This window comes from Ambystoma mexicanum, chromosome 2p, assembly GCF_040938575.1.
Source record: "Ambystoma mexicanum isolate Mex_15411 chromosome 2p, UKY_AmexF1_1, whole genome shotgun sequence".
NCBI classification, from domain to species: domain Eukaryota; kingdom Metazoa; phylum Chordata; class Amphibia; order Caudata; family Ambystomatidae; genus Ambystoma; species Ambystoma mexicanum.
This window is the reverse complement of record NC_090923.1, coordinates 345,270,536-345,288,679: the sequence shown is the minus strand read 5'-3', so window position 1 is coordinate 345,288,679 and position 18,144 is coordinate 345,270,536. Positions and strand designations below refer to the sequence as shown.

Below are 18,144 nucleotides of genomic sequence, written 5' to 3'. Positions count from 1 at the left end.
AACTGCTATTTGTTCCGTGTCTTGAATTGGCCTCTTATTTCCGCTTTACTGTCTGCCGGGGAAAGGCATTTGCCAGTCGCTGCCATAATGGTTCTACCTGGCCATAAGAGGGTAACAGCTAGCCAATATTGGAAGAACATGGGCATATTATGCCAGAGGCTGGCAACTGCCTTCCTTATGCCTACACAACAGACACAACTCTTGCCTTTGTTTTTAACAGTAATTCAGTGGATGAAGAAAGGCAAGAACACACATATTGCTTATAAATGAAGGGGATGATGTCACACTTGGTTAAGACATTTTGATTACGCCAGGAGCTAATTTCCAGCTGCAATTAAGCGATTACCTTTTAGACTTCTGGCTTAAAATAATGTTCGTATCACCTGGAAAGCACAGAGGTTGCTCAACAGGGTTCCTGGAGCACGAGGGGTACCCTACTCGTGGGCATGGATGATTGGAGGGCATTCTTGCCCTGGTTTGGAGCGGGCCCTTACAGCCATGATGGGGTGAGGGGCCTATTACTTTTGGTCTTACATACCCTTTGACGGTGGGCAGACATTGCCTCCTGCTTTAGCCCACTAACAGCACTGCTTTGCAACTTTATCACACATACCTGTCAGATGGCCTGTAACTCAATGCTACTAATGTTATCAGCCTCGGAAGTCTGGAATCCTTTGCCACATCAACTAGGGTACAAGGCTTGCCACCTGAGACTTACCCATGTCTGAGTCGGCATCTGTCGCCCTGTGGGGAAGAAACACACAGAAAGAGTAGGGCAAGGTGCCCTTGTGGGTTTTTCACACTTCTTCCTCGGGGTGGGCACAATTCATTCCACAGAGAAAGTGACATATTCTGGGCAACATTCTCCCACTTTGTCAATGACACCCAAAGAGCTAAATTGGCCATTTGAAATACCTCTGTCGAATTATTATTGCGCAATCCACACTGATGGGTTTAAGCACCTGTTTAATGTGAGATGGCAATTAAGGGAATTTGCCAACACACTCAAGAATCACACCCTCTTATCAGCGACATGCCATGCCCACTCATTCTGATCACAAATTGCCATTTATCTGGGGTCAGGTTAAATGTATTTATTTATTACATGTGTAGCATCACGCAAAACCCACAAGCATCAAGGCGCAAAGTAAACTGCATGGAGTGGACCACTTCCATTGGCACAAGTTTCTACTTTTCCGCCACAAAATTGAAGATTTTAGTGTAAAAGGCAGGTGAAATCACATTGCTTTTCCACTGTGGAAGAGTGTAAATACCTAGCACAATTAGCGATTATTGGCGGAATTGACAATGGCTTCCTCTGGACTCCGCCCGCTTTTACCAGGTTTAATTTCCAAGGAGATCCCAGAGGAATCCCTTTCCTTATTTCCAGCATGTGGATCCATGCTGGCAGTAAGGCTGCATTTGTCTGGTGGAGCAGGAAATACAGGGGGTCCTGGTGTGTCCACTCTGCTCCCGAACTCCACCCAGAAAATGCACGGAAATCCGGCCAATTACAAAAAGCGACAGTAATAGTGTTTTCCACCACATTTTCTGAACCAATTGACCTGAAAAATGCTGTGTTGCATCGGAAGCTGAATGCATTCACTCCGCATATTATCCCACCGGAAGATTAAGGCTGGTGCTGAACACAGGTGTTACATATTCCTGTGTACAATCTGCATTTGGAGCATTAACTCACTGAGCTACCTTACAAAGGATATCCCTTCTGAGGCTTTACCATCTTAACCCCTTAACTGCCATGGGTATTTCTGCCAAGGCCTTTTTTGGTGATTTCGGTATGTCGCCATTCAATCCCTTGTAACTTTTTTGTTACATAAGATATCTCGGCCAAATTTGGCCCCTTTTTTTCCCTAATGTAGGCGGTCATAACGTTTCTGACTTTGCCGGGGATTGTGGGTAATAAATTATGGGGCGATTCGCACCAGTTTTAGACCTCTGTGGATTCCCACAGGTGTCCTCTTTTCGGAAATGCATGAGGTTCCCTGTTTTCCTTGGTGGCTTCGACACCACAGGCCCAAATCTGTATGTTGTCCACATGAGCAAAATCTGCTCTGCCGAACGGCTTGGGGTTACCAGTGGGTTAGCCTTTTCCCTTTGCGTCCAGGTAGGTGCACCCACACATGTGAGGTACTGTTTTTGTTGGGACACCCGTGGGAATGCGGGAAGGTAAGACATCTGTTGTTGGTGGCGTGTTTCGATGGGTGTCCAGAGTGAAATGTCTGAAAATTGTGTTTTTCCAACAAATTTCAGAGACATTTCCCTCTGCCCACCCACCGAAACACGGCGCCAACAACAGATGTCTTACCTTCCCGCATTCCCACGGGTGTCCAGATGGAAACGGTACCTCATATGTGTGGGTGCACCTACCTGGGCGCAAAAGGAAAAGGCTAACCCACTGATAATCCCAATATAGCAATCTGCCCCCAGGGAGGGCTACATGAGATGCCCCCCATCCATTTGGGGTGGGGGGAGAGGGCAACCCCCTTTCCACTAATAACATCCATGATGGTTCAGTGGCCCCCCACACCCACCCAAAACAAGTTATTTGTTTTATTTTTGTTTTGCCCCTTTCCTAGGGGCAGATGGGCACATGTGTGTGGCCATCTGCCCCCAGTGGGGGCAAAACGTACTGCCCCAGGCTTGGGGGCCAGATCTGCCAATATTTGCAATGGCCTCTCCCCCCACCCCAAATGGATGGAGGGTATCTCATGTACCCCTTCCTAGGGGCAGAAATCTGCTCTCTGGGAGGGCTACATAGGTGCCACATCCACTTAGGGTGGGGGGGGGAAGAGGTCCACCCCCTTGCAAAAATCCCCAGTGGCTAGTGGCACCACCCGCACCCACCCAAAACTACATTTAAAAAATATATATATTTTTTTTGTTTGCCCCCTTCCCTAGGGGCAGATGTTCACCCATCTGCCCCCAGGGTATTGCCCCCATGCTTTGAGGGTTGGGGGGAGAGGGCTGCTTACATAGTACGCCGCCCCTCCCCCACTTCAAAAACAGATCCCTCTATGACACACCAAACATATTCTGGGGGGGATAAATGACATTACATCCCCCCCACTTACAATTGTGGGGGGGAATGTGTCCCCCCTGTACCCCCCATGTCCTACGCCCATGAATACTGGGCCTTGTTGGGGTGGTCAGGAAAGGTCCCCGTGAGCACAATGGTTTCATGTTGAGCGTGCCATTTTGATGACTGGGGGTGCGGCGAACTGAACGCGATGTTGTTATTTCATATGTATTCAATGTAGTTAATTATGGATGGGATTTGTTACTTTAGTACTCACGTGTTACTTTGTGTTTAAGTTGATACATATTAGACCTGCACACGCGTAGAAAGATAAAATGCCAAAATCTTCAAATGAAATGTAAGAACATGATTCAAACATGGTGCGCTATGAAGTGTCTAGAAACCGAGCAACAAGGAGCGTTCCATAATGTGCGTACAAGGAAGAGGACGGGTTCTAGAGAACCCACTGTGTGAAGCGAGTATGACAGTTATTAAACATGCATGCACACTGATGCACATACACAGGGAATTCATACATCGAAATATAGTGGGTTTCTTTTTTCAAATGGATTAAAACACGGCAGTCAGGGGGTTTGCAAAATACATTTTAAAGTGACTTTGAGTTTAAGGGCCAGAGGATGGGCAAATAAGTAACTACGACCTTAGCGATGGTCAGCTCAGCTAAACGAGCCAGCCATGGTTTTGTGACCTGATAGTATCACAGAAAGCAGATGTAGTCTCTTAAATGCCTGGGAGTGTATAAATTAGAATGTCAATGGGGCCAGTAATCCGGGTTGGATGAGATAGCCATTGATAGTTCAAAGGGAACCTGTTTGCTCAGCTTTTCCTCATATCGCTAAAGTATCCTTGCAGAATATGTGCAATCACACTTAAGGTTAAAGGGCTTAGGCCAGTTGTTACTAGTAATGAGTTATGTTTGCACACAAATGTTTAACTGTTTGATGATGTCACGATCTACAACAGACAAATCCTAAAACGAGGTGTATTTTGCACTTGAGCTGGAGATGATAGCTAAGATAATGGCTACCAATGAGAATGTAGGGATTGGAGAGAGATGGGAGTGTTTTAACTGTTGCAAAATTGTATATAATGTATCAACTGATGTGGTTCGTTCAGACTTTGGTTAGTTTGCCTCCACAGTGTCATCTAACTGCTACCTGGACGATTGTACAATAAACTTGCTTTACATACAAAACGTGCACTTGTTCCTCAGGCGGTTGACCCGCTTTGGCTTAATGTACCTAGGGCCCACCCCCTCCTCCCACAAATTCTACACGTACAGGTAAGTAATTAATCCTTTTCCAGCGTCCGGCACCCATGGACTACTCTAGTTTGCAAAAGACCTGAGCAGCCAGGACATTGGTTATAGCTGGCAGGGAGTGCTAGAAAGGGGTCTTCTCTGCAAGGTGAACAACCCTTAGAGACTTTGTCCTTCTCTTCTCTATACTGGCCATACTCTCCCTGGGCCAGTCTTGTTACTTCACCAACTATCTGGCTCTTCATGGGGCCAACCTCCCTTGCCAGACTCTGAACGTCCTCACAGTCTGTCTTCTCCCCTCAACTTCCTTTTCCTCTACCTCACCTTCTCTCTACCACTTTACCTTGATGTTACAACTGGTTCTGTCTCAATTCCAGACTCTGGTGTTCTGCACACTCGTTCTACCTCCTCCTGGACTGCCACAAATCTCTCTGCTCACTCCACTCTGGTGTTACTGCCTCCCTCCGGCTGCAATCGCCTCCTTCTTCTACGCTTCTGTTACTACATGTTTCCAATCTACTCCAGATTGTACCTGCTCCCTCTTTTCCTCTGTTGTCACAACAGCATTTATTTATTTATTTATTTATTTAGAGCGATACAGTTTAAATAAACCTTTCAGACAATGCATTAATGACTACACATTATGGCAAAACATTAAAACAAAGCTTTGAAAACCAGTATAAAAAATCAGAAAATGGGTGACTCTTACCAATTTCATTATCATTATTGGATCAATATTTCACAGTTTAGTAAATATGCAGTATAGCAGCATTATGGCTTCTGTGCTGTAACCTTTCACACATGTTTTATTATATTAAAATCCTAAAATTGTTGCAGTTATAAATAGTTATTAAAAAGGAGAGATTTTTTTTTCTGCTTCTAAAATTCCTCAAATGACTGAAAATAGCTTGCACTGTGCAAATAGCATTACAACTCTTCATACAGATATAAAACCCATATAACCATGTAAAATATAACATTGTGCAAAGTGAAACAGTAAAGTGCAAGGTGCAGCAAAGTGCAATAGTGCCGATCAGTGCAATATAGCAAAAATGAGTGCAAATACGCAGTTTAACCAGGATTCCCACAAAATGCAGCTGTACAGAGATACTAACAGGAAATGCCCCATCAGACGAAGCTATGCAACCATAGTATGGCAGGATCATATCAGGCACATAAACAACTTAAACTGAGCAATCAATGCAACACTTGGTTACTGCTTCCTGTACCTGTAGCATTTTCCTCATGAAACCACTATGCACAATCTGTGTAACTATCTCCCAACTTGAGGAACACTTTCAGGTTCAGGGGTTACCCTCATCAACTCCAGGTTATCTACTATGTAGAATCTGTGTATGCCAATCCAATGCAATTTCTCCTAAATTTTAAAGCAAAAGTTAATAGTCAATGTTAGCGAAGGCCATTGATCGTATGGATTCGATGTTGTGCACGTATTTCCCCAGAGCTACCATGTACCATTGCCCAAGCACACCCACAAGAGGTTAGTACGTGGTGGTTACTCTCTGGTAACCCCCTTAATTTACACAGTCTGCAGTATGTTTTAGAAGCATCCACACCATACCACACACCGCAGACTGGACCGGTGGGAGCTTATTCATTCTCAGCAAGAGAAATGTTCTGCAGATTCATTGCGATGGAAACTGGGTCAAGTAGTTCTGTGTTGTTAAGAACCTGTGTTCCAGCCTTGTGAACATGATAGAACTGTCCAGTTTGGCAACATGAAGGTGACGGCATACTGTGACGAATCGAGGGTATGCGTCACTTCTCCTCAATGGGTGGTGAGCCCGCACCGCAAGACCCTCCCTAGAGGTCTGGTCCAGTGGGACCTCACTGGTAGAGACTCCTCCTTAGGGGACAAGGACTCCCATTACTCTGAGGAACTCCATAGAGCATCCACCATAACGGCATATATGGGATGATCAGATATGAAGAACGTTGGAGAAAGAGGACCTGTCTCTTTAAGGAGAGATGTACATTTAACAGAGACGAGAAAGCTGAAAGAGAAGAGCAAGCACCCTGGGATGAGTGAGAGCATGCCGAGGAGAGGTGAAGCACGACCAGCGAGAGAGGAACATAAGCAGGGGAAGCCCCCTGATGATGTGATGCCTGGAGGAGGCAAAGCCAAGGAACCCGCGTCTTTCGTAGGAGTCCTGAGCACCAGAGGGAAAGGCCAGGTGTTTCCAAGAAGAGGGAACCGAAGGAGAAGGGAAGCGTTATCCCGGTGGTGGTGTGACCACAACAAATTCATGGTTGACAGTGTGCCCGTTGAACAGTGCTGAAACTACCCAACAAGGGAGTCCACGAGATGCCCTGCGAACAGCAGTCATACGCGGTAGCACTGAGGAAGAAGACCTAGTGCGAGATGATGACAAGACCAGAAGAAGCACGAGATACGGAGTAGAAAAAGAGGACCCGATCGTGTGGCAAACCGGTAACCATTCCCCTGTAGATAAAGCGGTAACAGGAATACCAAGAGGCCACTGGGGTATCACTGTAAAGCAAGGGAAAATCATCCCAGTACAACACAAGATACTAAAGATAAAGCCTTTAAAGCAGAACTCTTGTTAATGTAATTACAAGAGTAACGAGTAAACCCGAAAGAGAAGGCATTAAGAAATATGCTCCAAGAGAAACTCATCCCATTGAAATGTATGTGACATTCGATATAAAGCCATTAAAGTGGAATTGTGTTAACGTGATCTCAAGAGTAACGAGTGAGCCTGAGAGAGAGGTTTCCAAATGTGAATGGGAAGTGAAATCAAGTGAAACAGATAAAGGAAGTAGTAGTCCAACTGAGGAAACCCAGGAAATGAGGAAAGACAAGTTACGAAAAAGGATAAACAACTTAAGGAAGTTGGAATTACAAGAGCCAGAAAGATACCTACGTCTGGATAAAAGTATAAGGAATAGCAATACAAAGCCTTGTGGAATAACTGTGAGAAAAGGAATGAGCAAACCTAAGTATGTTTATAAAAGAGCTACATTACCTTGTCCAGAAGGTCGTAAGAGACTATTTGAAGATATCTTACTGAAGAGAACTATGAACTAAGAAGAGACATTGCCTCAAGAGAAAACCGGAAAGGGGGAGACATTATCGTAGTGTAGTTTCAGTTAAGATAGTGGTTGGTTCAGGTAGAATTTGTTTTGGACGGAGGACATATTCATTTCCGACTTCCTGATGAATAACGAGCACCATGAGTTATTTATATAGGCAGGGAAACCCCTTTAAAAATAGGGAAAGAGAGGCTTATTATTATCTTTGTTTATCATTATTGTACTAAACGATGCTCATAATGTCCTTCAGGTGTCCACCTCCTTCTACCGACCCGCCACAATACCCAATCATATTCTTTGCCTTTCGTCACAAATTCTTTTTTCAATAGAAAGAACCATCTGTCCCATTCAGGGACCCATCTGATTTCCTTAAAGTAGACCTTGTTAACTTTCCAAAATGGTGCACTCAGGGTATAACTATTATGTTGGAATACTTTCACCAGTAATGATAACCAAGGGTAAGTAGGGTTTGTCATGGCCTTGATGCATAATAGCCCTCTCTTTATCAACACACTTGTGTGCAATGAATTATGTTAATCCCAACCCTAGCCTTAAGGCCTCAATCGGGATGCTGTGTGACACCCCATCACTCTCCTCGATAATTTGCCCTCCAATCTTCACAACCAGGTCTCATGGTGCCACAGACTGGCTTCCAGATGTATATTATACTAGACATAAAACTCTGCTTATGTTTATTTGCCAGTATTATCTCTTTCAGGCTAAACCCTGCGGTTTTACCAGCGACCTTCTTTAATACCAACATCAATGTATGGGCTTTCCTGACTTTAGTATCAATTAGGTCCTCATAGCTCTTCCTAACCGAGATTTCCTGTTCCAAATATGTGTCAGAGCTAACATGGTTTATGTTTCCCAACAGGGTGTTACATTTATTTGAGGTAGTTGTGCTAGCTCCCAAAACATGTTTAGTTTTGCTGAGGTTTATTAACATTACAACATAATTCTGCTCCACTCTTGGTTTACCTCCTGCCTCAGGACCTCTGCTGCTACCATCTCCTTCTATTTATATGTCAGCAGTGGCATTTACTTGATCCTTTGCTGCCATTATACTCCTGTTTGACTGCAGTATGCGCCGTCTGCAATCAGACTCCATACATATGCAGCTCTGCATCACACGCGTATCCTGTATATCCCAGCATTGCATGTTGTATGTACTGGATTCCACTTCTGTTTTGGTGTGTTTTTTAGAAACCTGCCTCGGGTTCCTTACCGGGTCAGGCTGGGTAATTCTATGTGAACAGATTGGCCGCAAAGAAGGATCTGGATGATCCGAAATGAATTGGCCTTTGAGTCTGTTCCTCTTCTGTACTTTACTCGGTTTACATGAAATTGTCCCGGCTTCATGTCTGAATTGTATCCCCAGCTTTTAGTGGTAAACGCAGATGAACATTTCCATCCCGCTTTGACACACTGTATGTTTATTCTTAAAACAAATTCATGCATGTGGTCCCACTTTTAGTGTTTAATTTGTCTTTTCAGTTAAATTACATCTTTATGAAGGAACGTGTAGAGAGCACTCCCGTGGTACCCATCCAGGATAAGTGGCTGAACTCTATGCTGTCACTTGTGCCCCAATCACTGAAGGAAGGCAAGAAGAAAGAGGCATTGCTTCAAGAGCTAATTCAGGAGATAACAAGAGATTTTGAAAAGAGCATGAAGAGATATATGGGTGAGTGATGAGCACCGACTTACCTCGTTAATAGAACAGAAAGATTCATAACTATCCATTTCCTCTGTTTAAAGCTTTTTTTTATTTCACTGTTGCTATTGGATGTAAAGTGTAAAGTTTAATATGGGGGGGATACCGAAATGCTCCACGACATGGCAATTAGCCAGTAGCATTGACATCTCTCCACTGTTTTGTCTGAGTTGTTGGTATGTTGTCAGTAGCAAGAATATGTTGGCAATGTTAACATTTCTCTATGTAGCAGTCACAACATCCCACACTAACCCAAGACTGCAAAATAACTGGTTGCCAGTCCTAGGTTGTAAATACAAAGGTTGAAAAAGACTATAGATAAAGATATCTGAAAAATAGACAGCCAATGCACACCATTGCTGGATAGTAGAGGAGATCAGAGTGTCTCCACATGGAATTGGGCTACTTGACAATCCAATAAATGGTTCAGAGAAGCAGTTATTTATCATGTTTTTAGTTGGATCTTTTGGTGTATAGATGTTTTTGATTCATTTTTGTATATCATTTGTTGAAAGAAGCAAACCTGTTCATGGGCATCATGATGGGTGACACTGTTGTGGTATTGTTAAGTTAATGTTCTGAAGAATACATACATCAATTTTGGCCTGTTTGACTATTGCACTTTATGGTTGTCTTTCTCTTGTCTATTTTGCCTTATTTGTTGAGAAATCTGTTCTAATTGTAACAGTACAGCAGCACACTTCCAAAACATTGTGAAGTGTGGCAGATCAGAAGAAGGAGGAGGACTCTTGCAAGACATTTCAAATTAGTTTTTATTAAAGAAAGGGGAAATGCCTATCTTTCCCTACTTCAATGGCTGACCCTACCACCATTTTAATAATTAAATAATTAAAGACAGGACAATGACTCCCTTCTCCTGCATTTTGCCTTTAGCAATCGTTTGCTCAATAGACTCTCATAAATTAATTGATCAGTTCTGTCAAGACTTTCTTAAGCCTTGATTTCGTCTCCAAATTAATTTCTTTGACTCTATATTGATAGATCTCCCTGGAAAATGGTTTTCTTTTGCTTGACACTCTCTTCTTTGGTTTTGTTGCAAAACATTATTCTTTCATTTTTCCAGGCAGTGGTTATCTAACCTTTCAGATTTTCTCCCCTAAAGTTCTCTTCCTTCTTATCCTAGTTAACACCCTTTTCCCCCTCTGTATTATATCTGTTTTGGAACATATATCTCTGGTTATCCTTCTTCTCCAAGTTTCTCTTATAATCTTCTCCTATATATTACTGATGTTCCCTTTTTTGGACTGTGACGACTTTGAATGTTCTTATAGTGATTCTCATTTTCTTCTCTTTTTCTAAATCTTATCGTCTTTTATTTTGAATGGGCCAAGTATGGATACTCTCATAATGATTCTCATTCACTTCTCTTACTTCAGCTGGGATCGTCTCTTTGTCTTGAATGAGACGAGTATGAACACTCTTGTAATGATTTTCCTTCACTTCTCTTGTAATGATTCTCCTTCACTTCTCTTATCGCATCTTTATCGTAGTTGGGACGAGTATGAACATTCTTGTAATGATTCCCATCTTTCACTGTTATCGTCTCTTTATCTGGACTAAGACAAGTATGAATAGTCTTTATAATGACTCAGTCTCCCTCCCGGGTCTCCCACTTTCCCTGTTACCTGACAACCTTGGGGAATATGTCACTGGGATTTCTCTTTGTTCGGTTCTGTAAGGAATCAGAAATGAAAGCCGAACACAGGTCTCCCATGTTTTTGGTTAAAGACGTTTATTCAAAGAAAAGTGGTTGCGAAAAGGGGTCAGACCCTGCTCTAAGAAGGATTTCCCTACCTAAACCAAAAACTAAGGATCAGTCTGTGTCAGGATGTCAAAACAAAACTGTCCTCTGTCAAAGCATTCTATTCAGACCCTCACATTATGAACTATACTAAATGGTGAAAAGTGAAATGTCTTTAACCTTGGAAGGTTCGGAAAAAGTGTTCATAAAGAATACATTATTCAAACAAAAAGTTCCTCAGTGAACAAAGTTCTTGATTCCAGGGGGTAGGCTGCCTTGTTTCTTGAGGCTTTTTCCACACATTAGTTCTTTGGGCGTCATTAGGCCAACTACCACACGTGTAGACAACAACTGTTTGGTTTCTTCTTTCTTGTTTAACACAATCCTTTCCAATTGCCTGGTAAACTCTCCTGCCAGCAATTCTGATACACACACTTGAAATGTCCTGGATGACTCTCCTGTCAGGAATTCAGTTGTCACACACTTGAATGGCCTGGTTTACTCTCCTGCCAGGAGGTCTGTTTTCACACACTTGGATCCCTTGCCCACTCCCACAAGATTTACTCCGGACTTTTTCACACACTTGCATGGCCTGGTTTACTCTTCTGCCAGGACGTCTGTTTTCACACACTTGGATGGCCTGGTTTACTCTCCTGCCAGGACTTCTGTTTTCATACACTTGGATCCCTTTCCCACTCCCACAAGTCCTTATATATAAGGTTGTATAACGTATCCCATTGATAGGTTATCCTTTCACTGTTATTTATAAATGTTTTCACTTCGCACATCCACACATAAGGAGAGGGTTTCGTGGCAGCTTAAATTCCCCCTTTTCAATATGTCCAAACTGTGTTTCTATAACTGGCTTTTCATGTATTTGCACTCTGCATACTCCCCGTTATGCCCCCGGTCCCTTCTGCTTCTGGGTGGACACCCCGGTCTTCGCTAGTGTTGATTCACTCTCTCGCGCCCTGCTTTCTCCTTGTGGCTGCCTTCTATTCTTTTGCCGGTTCTACATGGATTTTGCTGAACACTCCTGCTTTTCTCTCAGGTTCTCCATGCCCGCTCCGGTGCAAGGTCTCAGCTCTCAATTCCTGCAGGAGCAGACCATGAGTCCTCCAGACCCCTAAGTATGGACCTTCCGAAAAATCTTGAAGTTAAAATTGCTGAGATGATCAGCCAAGGGGGAAAGAGGAAGTGGATAAAATAACTAAGAACAGGTCCCTGTCGGTTGCCCTCTGTCTTTAGAACCTTGCGCCTTCAGGAAACCTGCAATTGAACACATCTCAAGGTTACATTACTCTGTGAACCAACCACTCCCTCAGCATATTGAAATACCACCTTCCCAGTGTTACCTGTTAACCTCTGCCTAAAGCTTGGAGGGTCCAATCTTCAAGGTTCAATTTTGAAATAGTCTATTGACTCCTCAACTTCAGATAACTGATATCAACTGTGCCTTTGAATGCTTCCTCATATCTGGTTTCTGACTTGTTCATGTAGTTGTCTTTAAGGAGAGGCTACTTTTACTTCCATACTGTCTTGTCCAGTATTATGCTTCATCACAAAACAATAGTGATAATGGTTGATTTGTATGACTGACTCTGACATCAGATTAACTTCTTTTGAGTTCAAACTGCCCTAGCAGAATTCTTTGGTTCAGCATTGCTATTGAACTTCAAAACACTTAAGCACACTCAACGACTGATCTTCTCTCCAGGACTCGCACCGCACGTAAATAAGTACTCACTCCTTCACCTGTAAGATAAACGAACAGAGTTTGAGATGTCCAGTCTACGTGCTCATTCCCCACGTCTCCTGTGTGTAGACACACTGAAGGGCCCGACGCACAGCTGGCTAGAATTCAGCTTCCAGATTTCGTGCTCAAAGTAACTTGGGTCTGCGTGTCCTTTTCTCTAATGCACGCTACTACATTGGCAGCTCGTGCGTTCGAAAATGACTCTTCTCTTTCACTAGGCTACTCGCACGCTATAGTAAAAGTGAACTTTATACAGGTTCAAAGCTTCTCTTATCAAACTTGAATTCTTATTAAGCATCACAAGAGTCTTTTGATAATAAGACTGTCTTTTAACTCACAAATAGATTGTGTGCTTTAAAGTAATTGCAAAAACAAATTCTCCAAAAGAAAACCAGCACTTATCTGAATTCACCTTGTTATCACTGAAATGTTGCTGTGTCTTCTCCTTGTCTACTGACTCATATGATGTCTTTTTCTCAGTCTTGTAACTACTTCCCACTGGATCTCTGTTTGCTTTGACCTTATTAGTTCTTTGCTAGAATGAAAGGCAGTTTAGAATCTTGTTCAAGATTCCAAACGATCTCACAGTAACTCTTCTGCCAATCAATGCTGACTAGGATCCCTTCCATCTTGAATAGGCACTACACTAACATCCTAAAAGGGCTATGCTAAAGAAAAGAATGTATAGGGAACACCCCCACACTGAACAATAGGCTTTAATCCATGCTTCTCTCCTGCACTCAGGCTCTCTTTGTGCACCCAGCCCCTCCTCTTGAGGAAAATACTCAATGGGAACCATACATCTGGCTCTTCGGTTACCCGCTCTACACAGCGAGTTTTAGCTCTCGCTCGCCATTCGCCATAGCAGCTGTCAATGTCTCTCTGCTTGCGCTGCTTACATTTTCTGGGCACAGGTGTGTGCCAGGAAACACTGCAATACTTGTTGAGCTTGTGATCTCTTTTGCGCCATTCTCTCTTCTTCGTTCCAGTATTTCGAGGATCATGGGAACCGCAGTCCATTAGTGACAAATGATTTATGGACTTTGAAAAACATAAACCTGTTTTGATGGATAAATGGAGTTGTCAAAGGTGATTCCATCAAGTTGGCAAAGTTGGTTTGTAGATTTTATAAGACGGGTTTCAATGTTTTCATGGGAAAAGGAACCGATGCATGACAACAGGCCATGGGGTTTCAGACATGGTGAGGTTATTTTCAATGGAAAAAGGGGGAGGGGACCATGTCTCGCCCAATGTAGCCATGACACCCTCCCAGAGGCTGTTTTCTCCCATGTGAACTTACCTCATATAGCCGCCCTCAGGGTCAGAGTCAGGTAGCAGCTCGTTCCCTGACCACATTGGAGAGGTGGTCACCGCCGGGAGACCAGTGATGACTCCACCAGATTCATCACAGTTCTGAGTCTCCCCTTTGCCTGCCAGACTTTGTTTCTTCCCCCGGTTTCTTGTCCTTCATCTCTACGATTAGGATGGCTTTCCGGTATCCCATACACCAGGATGTCAAGCTGTTTATCCATGTCGTGGTCTCGGCGTCATTGTAAGGACTTCCGTCCCAGCACGTTTTCTTCGTGGTCTTGCCACCACTTGTAGCTTCTGTCTTTTCCGAGCTTACCGGATGTGCTGCGGGCTTCCAGGAGTTCTGTCTCCTCCCCTTTCAGTTGTGGCGTAGTCGTGGGGCTTCCATGTCTTGTCTCTGTCTCCCGGCTTGCGGAAGCTTCTCATTCTATTGTTCTTTCCACCTCGTCCCAGTTAAATGGTGTTTTTTCCAGAGGCCACCAGGCGACACGTTCAAGGCAGTTGCCTGAACGACTGGCTCTGTCCCCACTGGGCGAAACGCGAAAAGAGTCCCCGTTTCAGACCCTCCTGGAAGGGCCATGCAATGAGATATAAGGCTGGGGACCTGAGAAGCATCTGGCCAAAGTTTCAAAGCCCTAGTGTGCCTGCGAGCTGAGATCTAGCGAGGATATGCCGTGCTACGGGATGTGGCCCTGAAGCTCATGTTCCGAGCTGCTGATTACAGGGTGCTGCAGCCTGTCTGGGCCTCTGCTGCTAGACCGGGGCCTATTCCTGTGGTGTTTCAGGCTGCCATGGCCTGGAGGGATACCCCCGGCGGCCCGGACTGGTGAGTGCTGGGAGATGGGAGCGGAGGTCCGCAGAGACCGCAGGCCTGCGGTCCCAGAGGATATGACTGGCGGCCGGTTCCTCCGGCCCACTGGTGTAGACTGACTGAGAGCAGGCGATCCGTTAGGCACTTGTGAGCCGGTATGTGCTGGCAGGGCCTTCAGGAGAGCACAGTTGAGGTGCGCCTAATGCCCCCAGCAATGCAACAAACCTAAGAGCCCCATGATGCCTCCCTCAGGTGCACAGGGCCTGCTCCTGCTTTACCTTTCTGGAGCTCCTGTGATCCTGTGGCGACCCTGTTTTTGTGATTTTATTTTTCAGGCAATATTGAGCTTGTCGGCCCCTGTTTAGGCAGTGGCTGCAGCTGCCCTCTATCCCCTGTTCACCTTGGTGAGCTGACGCGGTGGGGGGTGAGTGGCTGGGGGCCTGCTGTCTTTTCACACCTACCTGGTGCTTTTGGCCTGCAGAGGGGAGAGTGCAGGTTTGAGCACCTGCTGCCACTGGTGCTGCTGGGCGCTGATTAAGTCTGGGACCTTGAGGACAGAGTGGCTCACTGCTGTGGAGGGTCTGAGGAGGTACAGGCAGGTCTAGCCAGGCTCTAAGATGCTTCGCTGTTTTAGGGAGATGTGCATTCGCTGGGGCTGGCTCTGGTGAGTGGAGGGACTCTGGCTGAGCCCAGTTCTACTGGGTGGAGGTGGTAGCGCCGTCCAGCTGGCTTGATGAGTCCCTTGCGGGTGCCTGGCCCCGGCACATGGCTGTACGCGTTGGGGGTCATTACTCACCCTTTCTACCTATCACGTCTGGAGGCATTCTGTGCCCTGGGGTTCGGGACGTCTGGTGTAGAGCAAGTTCCTTCGTGCACGTGTGGCATAAGCAGAAGGTGGGGCTCCCTTGAGCTGCTACACCTCTCTGTGCTGAGGGATCGTTGGAGTCGGTAGTGGGTGTGCAGTGGTGCCCCACACCTCCTACTCTAATGGACTGCAAGTCCTCCTTACAGAGGTTTCATTTCGGCGGGTCCCACGCTCCTGCTTTGGGGCCAGGAGCTGAAGCAGACATAATGGCGGAATCGGCTCTTGACTCACTTTCCACCAAAAAGGATATTGTGGCCCTGCTTGAGGAGAGATTTGTGCCGACATTGGCATACGGATAGACACTTGGGACAAACGAGTCAACAAAGTTGACGACAGACTGCAGAACCTAGAAAATAACAAAACCTCATTGGACACGATGGAGGTACACATTGATATGAGGCTGTCCGAACTTGAAAGGAGGGAATCGGAGATGACACTTGGAATGGACGACTTTGAGAACCGTAAAAGACGGAACAACCTCTGGTTCTTTGGCATCCAGGTAAAGGAGTGGGAAATGGAGAGAGATATCAAGAGGGTCCTCTGTGAGGTGGTAAAGCTCTTGTTTGAGGGGAAATCCACAGCCAAACCTAAAATTGTCAGGCCTCACCGAGCAGGTGGAGGGTGCAGGGGCCAAAGATCGGCGCGGACCCGTTTCCACTATTACCAGGAGAAAACAAGGATCCTTGAAAAGGCTAGGAGAGAGGGGACGGTGTCTATTGGGTAATGAAAGATTACTGTTTTTCAGGTTCTCCAGCCAGAGGTCACGACACACTAAACCTTCACGCATGGTTTCTGAGAGGTTGAGGTATAAGGATTGGGACCTCCTGGATGACGTAATGGAAATCTTGCTTTCAGCCAGTAGGCCAGCAACAACATCTTTGTACTGATGCAGTTGGAACAAATTTAGCAGCTAGTGCAGGGATAAGAATGTGGATAATTTTCTATGTGGTACACCTACGGTGCTATCTTTTTTGCTACATTTCGTGAATCTGGGGCTCCAGATTGGAACAATAAAGGGATTTCTGGCAGAGCTTTCAATTTTCAAGCGCTCTTCGGAAGAGACCTCATACTTTGAAGGAATTATGTTATTCAATTTCTAAAAGGTCTCACTAATGTGTTTCCACCTATTCCTTTTCAAGTCCCTGTATGGGGCTTAAATCTTGTGCTAAGGTTTCTAACATGCGTTCTTTTGAACTAATGCATTAATGTCCATTAAGACTGTTCACCTTGAAAACCATTTTGCTAGTAGCAATAACGTCAGCCCGCATGGTGAGCGAGTTGCAGGTGAAACCTTCTTTTCTTCCAAAAATAGTCTCCGACTTCCATTTGTCACAAGATTATTTTACCAACTTTTTACTCACCTCCCCATCCTGGAAAGGAAGAGGAGAGGTTACACAGCCTCGACTTGAGAAGGGCTCTCAGTTGCTACATCTCAAGAATGTTAAAGATTGCCAGGATGACCAGTTATTCATTGGCTATACTGGTCACAAATTAGGTTTAGCAGTAACAAAACAGACCCTATCCAGATGGATCATTCTGGTTTTTGGGGAATGTTACAGATTAGGTGGTAAGAATCCTCCGGAAGACCTGAGGGCCCGCTCCACAAGGGGCATGACAACATCATCTGCTCTATAGAAAGGAATACCAATAAAAGACATCTGTGTGACAGTCACTTGGTCTCATATTCACACGTTTGTGAAACATTATTGTCTGGATTCAACTTCCACCCAGGAAGGAGGTTTTAGGAGGGCTGTCCTTCATTCTGTCCATGATAATTCTTAAGGACGAGTCTAAATTCGTGCTCCCACTGCCAAAATTATTACTGCTTTGGAAGTCTATCAAAAGATGAGGAATATGTTGGAGGATACAATCCATTCGAAGTACAAGTTACTTACCCGTGGTAACATTCTTTCAATTTAGATGTTCCTCCCACGTATTCCTCAATGCCCCTCCCAGCCCATCCCACTGTAGAAATGATGTGCTTTACACTTACTCTCTTTTAGAGTCTACTACGGTCTAATGGGGTTGCTAGTAATTCCTCTAAGGCGAGGAAAAAACAGAACTGAAGCCAAAGGGCGCTGCATATGCTACATATACTGGTGATGACCTTGACCATCGAACAGAGGCCCTCGTGCGACATAAAGTTGATGTAACCGGTGCACAGCGTTCTCTGTCAAGAAATTCTTTTCCGAAGCACCTGAAGGTGGAATGGAAATGGAAGTATCGAAAGATGAGGAATATACACGGGAGGGACATCCAATCGAAAGAACGTTACCACGGGTAAGTAACTTGTTCTACTCTTAATAATTCCCCTCAATACCAACCATCGTTGCATCACTTTGGCTTTGACAAAGGCATAGTATTGAGAGGATGTAGAAACACTGTAAAAAGGTAGCCCAAGATAAAAATGTTTTAACCTGCTCCCATTTTATACCTTTAGTATACCAGCTAAACCCGGTAGCATGACGAACTTTACTCCGAATGTGCATAACCTTGGTCTTTACACAATTGATCTTCAAACAGTTAGCATC

General features: G+C 44.7%; 1 protein-coding gene across 1 annotated transcript in view; it reads left to right on the top strand.

Annotated features, from left to right (window-relative positions):
- The window catches only part of DNAH12 (dynein axonemal heavy chain 12), a 3,791,933-nt gene that overhangs the window by 279,487 nt on the left and 3,494,302 nt on the right, over positions 1-18,144 (top strand). The window contains exon 5 of the mRNA XM_069643677.1: positions 8,889-9,078. Within this exon, the coding sequence (XP_069499778.1) occupies positions 8,889-9,078 (190 nt within the window). The remainder of the gene's footprint in view (positions 1-8,888; positions 9,079-18,144) is intronic.